The sequence below is a fragment of the Triticum aestivum genome, chromosome 6B (genome assembly GCF_018294505.1).
Source record: "Triticum aestivum cultivar Chinese Spring chromosome 6B, IWGSC CS RefSeq v2.1, whole genome shotgun sequence".
In the NCBI taxonomy this organism is placed as follows: domain Eukaryota; kingdom Viridiplantae; phylum Streptophyta; class Magnoliopsida; order Poales; family Poaceae; genus Triticum; species Triticum aestivum.
Window position 1 is genome coordinate 566,997,729 of NC_057810.1, and position 11,274 is coordinate 567,009,002.

The 11,274-nt window shown below is 44.9% G+C and overlaps 1 protein-coding gene across 2 annotated transcripts; it reads left to right on the forward strand.

Moving 5' to 3' along the window:
- Positions 1-1,659: 1,659 nt before the first annotated feature.
- Positions 1,660-9,515, forward strand: LOC123138036 (ubiquitin-conjugating enzyme E2 11-like). Of its 2 annotated transcripts, XM_044557928.1 has the most exons (3): positions 1,660-2,432; positions 6,312-7,142; positions 7,256-8,227. In XM_044557928.1, the coding sequence occupies exons 2-3, from the start codon at positions 6,909-6,911 to the stop codon at positions 7,358-7,360; spliced, it is 339 nt and encodes a 112-aa protein (XP_044413863.1). In that variant the 5' UTR covers positions 1,660-2,432; positions 6,312-6,908; the 3' UTR covers positions 7,361-8,227. The 2 variants fall into 2 exon arrangements, with proteins under 2 accessions (XP_044413863.1, XP_044413862.1); XM_044557927.1 differs by having other exon boundaries at positions 6,312-9,515.
- Positions 9,516-11,274: the final 1,759 nt, after the last annotated feature.

Consider the following 11,274-nt stretch of genomic DNA (forward strand, 5'->3'; position numbering starts at 1 on the left):
GGTGAAACAACTGCAACAAAGTGGGTGATCTGCGGATGATTGGGTTGTGAGCAATTGCAAGAATCTGTTTGTTTAGACTATGAACCTGTAGAATTTCATGTGTGCGTTGGTAGTTCCATCACTAGAACTTCTTTATTTCCATGCTTGCTAGGTGTATTCAGCTGTTGTTGTGCCAACTATGTATAATCTGAAGCTACTGTATGCTACAAATGGTTTGGAACTGTGTGTATGAGGGTTCGTCGGTAGTTTCGTTAGTATAACTCATCTACTGTCATGATTTCTGAATTTTGTGCCACAATGGAGCTTCTGGACTGTCATGATTTTCTGAATTTTGTTCCAATGTGATGATGCATTATGGAATTTTGATTACTGTGAAACATGTCTTGGTTTCTGAATTATGTTCCACAATAGAACTCTTGCACTGTAATGATTTCTGGATTATGTTGCAATGTGAGGATGCATTATGGACATTGGATGACTGTGAAAATGAGTCTTGGTTTCTGAAATTTTGGTGTCTGTATTTCTGAATTTTGTTCCAATGTGATCATGCATTATTGCAATTTGATGACTATCAAACGTCTTGCTTTCTGAATTTTTGTAGATCATTGCTTGCATTATGGTCTCTTGAAGAGCACAGACATAAATTCATGACTATCAAATGTGTCTTGCTTTCTGAATTTTTGAAGATAATTGCTTGCATTATGGTTTCTTCAAGAGCACAACCATGAAAGTCTGAAATTTCGTAGAGACCGGGGAGTGCATTCAGAATTGCTGAGTATAATCACAATGTGGTGCATGAATTTAATAACCGGTCTGGATTATGTATTGTGAGAACTACATTACCCATCCGGAGTATAGTGTGTGTTGATAAGAAAATCAAATCTGAGATAAATTTTGGCATGCTTGCCCGTTGAGATATTCCACACAGGTGAGTGATTGACACGTAGTACCACTATGCAAAGTAGACAGGTGCGTGCTGTCTGGGATGCCACACGCCCATTGTTGTGGCAATCCCTTTCAAATTTCAAAGTCTGTGAGCGGGAAGACGAGCAGCAGCAAGTAGATAAGGAGCGGAGCAGACTGCTTGGGTTGAGCCATTCCTCTGTACTGGTAAAACAGAGACTGACCATTAGAAGGCAGCTCTGGCCATGGCTCCAATCATGCTATCTCTCTTGTTGACTGGGCTTACAAAATCAGATCCAAGTGACGAGGTGGATGGAGTATTCGCAGAGGTTAGTTTCTCCTTGATCTAATCTAAGTTTAGCAAGCATTGGAAGCAAGCTATTTCTAACACTGCACTAAATTAAGTGCAGCGTAGAATGAGCGAGAGGGAAGGGGATGAATGAATCGTGATGGGTAAGGTAGTGAAGCGGCACAACAGTAAAAGAGCAGCAGCCAGTGTTGGCCCAGAATCGGCGCAAAAACAACCCACCCCATTTGCGTACGTCTAAGCCGGAGCCCAGGTGCCTCACGGCGTTGGAAGGCCGTGCGGGCAGACGTGGGCCATGTGAACTGTTCAAAAAACACTATACGTGAATAATACCTGGGCCTGTACGCTCGTGTTTCTGGATCACGAGGCGAGCGAGCAGGGGGATACCGCGACCACATGTGCTCGCCCTCAGAAGATCACTTTCGCGACAGCGGCATATATACATAGCAAGCACTTGAGTACAGAAGGTGGACAGCTGGGTGGGGAAACAATCCTTGCCGGCGGGAGTTTCCGAGACGGGCGGCGTTGATGGAGGCGACTGCAGGCGACGGCGGGGCCAAAGCCAGGCGGCAGAGGAGGCGAATCCAGGCAGCGGCGGCGCGCTCGTGAACCGGTCGCGGCAGTGAGGATCGAATCCCCAACGCTAACAAAGGAGCCGAGCCGAGCCGGGAGCTGCGCAACGCTTGGGAACTGATGCGGAGGAGACGATCCATACGATGCTGAGCTTGTCCATGTGGCGCGCATCAAAGGTGGGGCTGCACAGGAGGAGGTTTGCAGCCGGTCTCCACCGAATTTTTTTCCGTCCTCTTCCCGTCCTCCTCCCCGCCGTCCTCCCGTCCTCCTCGCCTCCTTCCTCCTCCCCGCCTCCTCCCCTCATGGCTGTGTGGAGCTGCACCTCGCCCCCACCTCACCTCACCTCGCCTCGTGCTCCACCTCCAGCACTTGGTGGCTGAAAAGCTTCAATTTTTCGGCGCATCCGGTGGCGGAAGTGCCAGATCCTGTGGCGGCGTTGTAGATCCGGTGGCGGGGAAGCTCGATCCGGTGGCGCGTACTCGGCGCTTCCTGGTGGTCCTCCTCGACGCCCGTGGTGTTGGCGTGATGCAGTCACCTCCTCCTCGTCGTGCAGGGACGGCGGCGGTGCTCTCTCTGTTCATGGCTACTGCTGGTGTTGCTGCTGGTGGCGCGACCGATCTGTGTTCTGCATCGGCTACAGCCACTGTTGGTAAGTTCTTCCTCCCACTCCTCTGTTCTATGGCTCGAACTCATGTGCTGCTGCTCCTGTTGATGCACTACTGCTTCTGCTGAGTACTGCTGCTGCTGGTGTACCTAGGATGCTTTGTTTACTCCTAGTTGCTGCTAGCACAATCAAGTTAATTGCTGCTACCTGCATACGTCCACACCACCCTAAAACTGAAACTGAAGAAATCGGCAACATTCAGTTTCAAAACCACAAACTGACCTGCCAGTTTTCAGTATATTTTGGCTCCATTCATTTGCACAAGGAAGAAAGATTACATGGGGGATAATATAGGGAGGAATGGGAGTACAATTTTCTGAAGTTCAGACGATCTATTCGCGGTCCCTTAAGCTCAGTAGAACATGACATACTTTTGCAAAGTACAGAATGGTTCAGTTGGCAGGATAGCAAGGATAAGTTTATCAACTCCAGCGCCACACCACCACATTGATCAAACACCTGCAACTGCAAATTCCAAATGTTTGATGATGTAAGTAGTGGCGCGTGGCGGCGACTGACCGTGCGGCGCGACATGTAGGGCTGCGAGCTCCACCGCTTGGCCCAGCCCAGCTCCTTGAGCTGGTCCAGCGACATGTAGGGAGGGAGTTCACTTTTTAGGTTTGTGTGTACTGCTATGATGGCCTTGTGTGGTGGATCTTCTGTTTACTCCTGGATGAGTACAATTACTAGGCTAATTACTGTGTGCAGTGCTGCTGCTCCTGGATGCTCTGTTTATATGAGTAAGTTCCATGGAGTAGCACTGTCCATGAGTAGATAATCATCAATATCCAATACTCCAAATTCTAATAAATTCCAACAAATTTAAATAAATTCAAATAAACAAGACAAGACATGCACAATGCTCCACATTTCTCCAATTATCTGAATACGACAATACACAAGATAAAACTCCTCTCTCTCTCTCCTTCCCTCACTCCTCTCAATCTCTCATTCCCTCACTCCTCTCTCTCTCTCCTTCCTCTATAAGGGTCTTGGTCTCAGCAACTAGCCGAGCATCGCAAGATAGAAAGATTGCTGACCTTCCTTCATTTTGATGGCGATCTTTATGCAAATACGGGAGTGTATACTCATTGCCTCCTTTATTTTTCATAACCTCAATCATAACTGCCTGGAGTGTCACGAAGCTTCTAAACAACTTCTGAACCTCATAGTTCTCGAACTGTTCCTCCACACCTTCTACCAATTCCTGAATAGTTTTAGGTGATAAGCAATCAGTTAGGGATTGAAGAGAATTGTGCAAGCATAGGTCTAAAACGTTCATATCGGGGCTGTTGGGTGGTTGTTGCAACAACCGAATATCAAGATCCGTTTGTGCTACAGCCTCTTGAAAACCCACGTCATTAGGCAGGACATGTGGCTTGGCATTATCCTGATGTATATAGATGGTTCTTCCAATATCTTCGTCAGGCCATTTGTCTTGTATAGCAGGGATCACCTTGTTGCATAGATAATCCCTCATCACATTTCTGGTCACTTTCACATTTTTCAGTTCTTTAGTTCCTCTAATTCTGTTTTGACTCGTTCTGACTGCCGCCTTCTCTTCGACGAAGGCCCAAGTCCCGATCTTGCCATCAAATATGACCTCCCCATCATCACTATATCTTGGCTTGGCCACGGCTTCGTCATGTTGGAGCTAGAGGACGGAGACGTGGCGCCTATTGAGGATGCCGCCGACATCTACTTCGTCAAGCTGGAGCCCGAAGGCGCGGAGCTTGCAGGGATGGTGCCGCGTGCTGTGGAGGATGGCGAGATGGAGCTCGCTGGGACGACGCCCGTCCTCTTCTTTATCAAGTCGGCGCCATGGAGGACAAAGGCGTGGAGGCTCGCAATGATGCCGCCACCGTGCCGCCTTGGATGGCGGCGCGGAGCTCGCCAAGAGGACGCCCATCGCCAACACCCGGTACCGCAGAGAATCGTGGCGTGGAGCTCGCAAGGAGGACACCACCAACGTCAACATCATCAAGCTGGACCGGAGGCATGGAGCTCCCGAGGATGCCACCGCGTGCCGCGAAGGACGACGGAGGCATGGAGCTCGCGGGACATCACCTCGTCAAGATGGAGCCCGCGACACGGAGCCAAGAAGATAACACACACCCTCGATGTTGTCTGCAACACGGAGCCGGGATGCGGTGCTGTGCGTGACCTGGAGGAGAAGATGGTGCCATATGACGGTCTCCACGACCCGGAGCCCATGAAGATGAGGCATGATGGCGAGGAGGCAACGTGACTTTGCCAACACTAACTTCCGATGGCCCCGTGAGGCGGCGCCCTTGTCTTGGAGGACCACCGTAAACACGGCGTCCAGCAGAGACGAGGCGCCAACCACACCGGCATTGCCGATACGAGCGAGCGTTGGATTTACACCAACACCGGTCTCCATAAGAATACTTCCGCGAGGCGAACCCCTTGCATACCCGACGAAGCCGCTACATCGTCAAGAAGTCCGAGCAGAGCAGGACCCATGCAACTTCAACACCGACTAAACCAACATTGTCAAGACCGACGAGGCGCAACGGTGAGGGGAACGTGGCCAGCACAAAGCCATGTTTTGAGCGGCACGTGTACCGACGAGGACACGGCTTTGCCGCCGCCCACACCACACACACACACACCAGCATCATCATGCATGGAGAACTCGAAGCGAAGACGACGAAGACAACCACACGCTTAATCGGAGGTATCTCGCGGAGCAACCCGCGGGAGTAATTAACCGGGAGCTTTTCGAGGCCCCGGAAACCAGGAGACCGCACATCGCCATAGTCAGGCAGGCCGCGCTAGTAGGCCATGGAGCGCATTCCTTTTTTATGGGATCTTGTAATTTTGTTTATCCGATGAGATTAATGAAATACTTGCTTCCCATACCATTTTTTTGTGTACTATGTACACTGGCACGCCCGCACACTTTTCTTTTCCCCGGCGCATGAGAGAAATTCATACTCCTCTCTTCCCTTCTCATGGAGTGCTTATAAGATTTTTCTCGTGTCAAACACTCGTGTTAAGTGAAACTATAGCTTGATTAATAATATGAAAAAATAATTGACCATAAATGACTCCTCTGCTAATTGTGAAACACTAGATGGATCATCTGCGCCCTCATCATATTGCCTTTTTCTCTTAATTTTACGCTTGCGGAACTCTGGATTAATATTCATCTCCATTGCTTTTTTTGCACCTTCCAATGCTTTTGAAAAGCTAGTTTCTCTATACATAGTGAAGAAGGAAATCAAGCCCTTTACAAACTCAATTGCAATATCAATAAGCATATCCTTTGACTGTAACTCTTTGTTGATCAAATTAACAGTTCATATTATTTCATACCATATGATTATTGACACTAAGAATTCAAAGTCACAAAGATCATTTTGTGCCAATGATTGAGCTTCACTACTTGTCCATGGATCTTTATCATTTCCAGCCACTTGTAGTAAAGCCTCCCTTATTTCTGGTAGCTGAATCCTTATAGCCCTAACACTATCAACATGACTCTCCCAATGAGTATATGACAATGACTTGAGAGTCACTCCTGAAGTTATTTTTTATAAGAAAAAGTCTGCCACTACAAGCAATCATGCATGTGAAAATACCCAAGCATTTCTATTCTATTATGTTACTTGTATTTAATAAATATAATTTAATTTAGTTTTAGTTCTCATGATATTTCATATAATCAATTCTCATTAGAATATATTGCAACCAATTTATGTAATAACACGCAAGGTAGCATTTAGTTTTCTTAACTGTAGGAGCCAATTTTCACCTCTATAATTTCCTGCAAAGAAATAAGCTACTTCCACCGATCCGAATTAATTGACACAAGCTCTATACAAATATATTATATTACAGGTACGCCTACACATGGCACTTTTCCATAGAACGGCGAGTCAGATATGAACGGAGATACCATTTCCCGATCAACAGCCATCAGATCAAGCGGAAAACACCAGAAAGCTGATTTTCATCCATGATTTAAACAAGATTTTTTGCCGTCAGGATCTGCAACGACGGTATAGCATATGTTTCTGTTTCCACCATATTATTACGGAAAGTTTTAGCCAAAAGGAAGAGAGAAACAACAGCAACTAGCTACGGAATGCCTCCTAAACCTTTGCCTGAATCTGCTTAGAGAGGTCATCTGTACTGGCTATGACAAACAAACTGGACGAATGACCCTCAAGTTTAAGGAGTTGTTGGAAGGGTTAAAATTTTAGAGGAAGAGCTGGAGGTGTTTTAACATGTTGCCTACACAGAATTACAACGATGTTTAACATGCGGCAGCGTTCTGTCTCCCGAAGTCGCGAGTGGCCAAAGCCATCCATATAAAGCATCCGAGCCGGAGCTGTGAGCATCTAACTAGCAAGTGTCGATTTCCTTGCGCCACAAAGCTGACAGCTAGCCCACGGAGGCTGGGCACACGGGAATAGGGAGGAGGTGCGCACGACCATGCCGGAGCCTGCCCCGGTGATCAGGCGGATCCGCAAGGAGCTGAAACAGCTCTGGATGGACCCGCCGGCGTTCTGCCGGCCCGGCGCGTCGCCCGTGACGGACCTGTTCCACTGGGAGGTGATCATCGACGGCCCCCACGGCAGCCCCTACGCCGGCGGCACGTTCCCCGTCGACGTCGCCTACCCCAAGGACTACCCCTTCAAGCCCATCAAGCTCACCTTCAAAACTAAGGTGAATCGGCACTGGCCGCCTCTAGCTGCATGCATGCTTCCTCCAAACAAGATCGCTCGATCGATCGACCGGCATTTGTTTGACCGCTCGTGTTCATGCCAAACGATACCCAGACGTACGCGTCTCTGCACTGCAGGTGTACCATCCCAACATCGGCCCGGAGGGGAAGATGGCGCTGGACATCTTCGGGAGGGGGTGGTGGCCTTCTCTCACGATAAGGACGGTCCTCCTGTCCGTCGTCTCCGTCCTCTACGACCCCCTGCTCGACCTCCCCGTCCGCCACGACGCCTCCCGGCTGTACAAGCGCGAGCGGGGTCTCTTCGAGCAGAAGGCCAGGCGCTGGACTCGCAGGTACGCCTCGGCGCCGGCCGTCTCCTTCTATCCGGCAGGGACCGAGCTGTTCGAGGAGCAGCTGGAGGAGGCGGCGACCAGTGGGGCAGTGGCACGCCGTCGTTCTTGTGGAGCAGGGAAATGGCGTTTCTTCGGGGGCCGCCGCCTCGGCGCCATCTAGTACGCGCATGTGTTCAGCCATGCATGCACGGCGATGATCGCTGAATAAGACTATTGAGCACAAGTTAAGTTCACCGGAAGAATGCTTGGACGATGCACAAGTTAAGTGAAGCGACGGTGTATTTGCAAAAACAACCCCGCTGTTTGACTTAACCACGAACGAGTTCCTCCACCCCTGCAGTCACTCCTCTCCTTCCTGCGTCACTCCTCTTCCCCTTCGTCAGTCCTCGCCCCCGTGTCCTCTTCGGAAAAAAATTCGGTGAAGACTGTGAAAGTAAAATGAGAGAGAGGAGCAAATGATGGAATAGTTACTTCCATTGATGAAGTTTGGGGTATATATACCCGGATACAAAGGCGGTTACAAAGAGCGGTTGCCAATAGTGGAACCGACATAAGCAGGGATTAACCCTTTAATTAAACTAATTAATTAATTCCTAACACTCCCCCTAATCAATGCTTGTCTTTGTGAATATACACCATCTTGATAAAGAACCGTCCTTGTAAGTGTTTGCCTTTGAAAATGTTCATCATCTTCATCTTGAGAAAGACTTGTATAATCCTTAAAGTCTCCTCCAAAAACCCTATGGGAAAAATATGAGGAGAATAGTGTAGATATGTTGCTAAAACTCCTTTAAACCCATTGGGAAAAATTAATAAGGAGAAAAATTATGCAACATATAATGATTATTGTCTCTTGATAACTCATACAAGGAAAACCTTCAAGGAAGGATAAAACTCATTGGTGAGTGTAGAGAACAGTAAATATGCTTTATATACTTTCTTTTAAAAACCCGATGGAAAAAATTGAAAGTATAGCATATGATCTTAAAATGATGTTGCCTCATTAAGAACCGTTATGAGAAACTTTGAGAGAAAACTCATAAGGGAAAAGAGCGCAATCTGATATGCCACTGAAAACTCTCTTAAAACCCAGTGGAAAAAATATAAGGAGAAAATGATATGGCATATACATACACTTGTGTTTATATTGTCTCATAAAACATTTTATGAGAAACCATTAGGGAAAAACTCATCAAAGAGAAAAAAAGAGTACAATATATGCAATCTGATGATTGTTAACAGGTTATAATTTGGGAGATTACTCCCCCTGAACTTTGCAAATCTGGAGGATGTGTCATACCAATTTCATTGACATGATCATGACATTGTGAACAATCTATAGGATTATTTCCTCACTTTTCTATAGTTCGTGAGGATAAGTAATTTCGAGCAATGTGTTTTTATGATATTGCTCTTCATATAACCTGTAGGTATTGAGTAACACAAGTGGAAGCATCTTAATAAATCAAGTTATGTGATTCTGATGAATGTCAACCACATGATATAGAGTGTGGTTTATCATTCTGCTGAGCCATGCATATTTTGGAATGCTTTTAGATAAAGGAATTATGCTAGAATGATAAGTGGAAGTAGTCATTAGAGTCAATTTAGATGACTTACATGAGAAGACTATTCTGACGAATTCAGTCATTGATGTGGCATTGTTGGGATCAAATAAAGAGCCAATATCATTTCATATATCATGGTCATATCTTGATTTTCCTGATGGAATTGCCCAAGATTTATTGTGAGCTTGAGATATAAGTTAATATTTCTTATATCGACCATATACCTTTTATTGGTATGATATATCCACATTGAACTTCTCATATATGTTTGGATATATGTAAACTGATATGTATTCTTGAGAGAATGCTCAAGTTGTAAACTTAAGCTAAATTTGGTTGAATCCAAATTTCCCGTCTTGAGATGATTTTGTGCATGTTTAAGTCTTGTATAGACATTGATGATGAGGTCATCAATATACATTGAGGTGATGAAAGGAAATGAAATTTGGGATTCCTTTATTACACATGTAAATAATCATCATTATTCGAGTAATCCTTTTGAAGAAGAAACTCATTTAGTCGGTAGTACCATATGATTTCCAGCTATTTCAAGTCATAGAGTGACTTATGAAGTATTACACAAAACTTGTTGCGATTTACTTTTGGATTCGGAAGTATAAGCCCTTCAGGGACTTCAATAGAGATTTCCGAAATGAGCGACTCATATGAGTATGTAGTCACTGCATCCATTAACTGCATGGATATTATTATTATTATTTTATTGCCAATGATATTCAGTATCGAAACATAAATCCACCCATACCAAGAAGGTATGTTACATCATAATTGATGTCGGGTCTCTGCGTGAACCCTTTTGCTACAAGCCTCACTTTCTCACCACCTCATTGACTTTGTATATGAATGAGAAATTTTAGTATTCCATATGGAAGATACTTATGAGGAGTAGGTATTACTATGGTAAATACCACTCGTTTGCAGAGCGAGTGCTATTCTTCCTTACTTGCTTCCTTTTATGTGAACCAATATGAGTGCAAGAGGCACTCTACCATGATTTTGGTTCAGGGCCCAAAAGATTTTAGCAATTTGAGAAGAAATATATGTCGACAAATGTAGTATTTAGTTTATATGATTCTGATGGAATAATTGAAGTTTGTGGATAAAATATTTATTCCTTTTTAACTCCTTGTGATTTCCTACAACAAATGGAGTCAAGGTGTTCCGATGTCCCGGCACCAAAACATTTGTGCACATTTATGCCGGGCTTTGGATGATGAGCATCCAATGAGGTGTCTTTCAACTTGATGTTGAATTACATTTACTGGTTGAGGATTTTTGATTTCCTCTGTTTCCGCGGAAGCATATGAGAAGTTATATCTCGTGTTGTCAGATTTTCTCCCCCTCTTGCTCTCATTTGGGGATAAGAGTGGTTTATCAGGTACCTCCACTCTTTCTGACACTTAACTGCAGGAATGTAGAATTTAGTGACACCTTGTCATCAGTAAATGTATGTGGCAAATTTGCAGTGTGTTGCAAATATATGATTCTCTAAACTTCTAGTTCAGATTCTTTGAGTACGTGGATATAAGGATTGAATGTCAATAACATTTCTAATTTATTTCTCGGCATTCTTTGTGGTACTTATCTCCCCCTAATGCCAAAAAATATCCTTATTGCTGATGCAATCAGCATACGGGCTATGAATGATTTTGATTGATAGATAAATTGTTATTCCTCACATAGATCCCTAATTTTCGTGAGTGCCCATTGATGTACGCTGGAGTGGTGATATCGGTATGTAACCGAATTATCGCAGATGGGAAATACTTTGTTGATTTCCACGTAGAAACTACAAGGGGAAAGTAGTATGATCTGCAGTTAGTATGATTTAGATCATATTTACGGTGTGTAAGGCCGTATGTGTCCAGCAGGAGGCTGGTAAATTTACAATTCTTTAAAAGTGGTCATGTAATTCATTTAACTCTCTTTGATAAGAAATTTAGCTAAACCATCTTGGTATGCACATAAAGTAATTAATGCAAAAAAATATGCTCATTGAATGAGTTCAACAACATTGTTTATTCGAATGGGTTTATAGATCCTGTTTTCAGGAGAATTTGCTCTTACTTTGATAAGTTGAGCAATTTATTTAGTAAGATCATGCATGGTTGTGTGTGATAAGAGACACACTGAAAAACATTTTATCAATGTGTATATGAGTACCATGAAGTATCTAAATAACCCCAGATAATGGT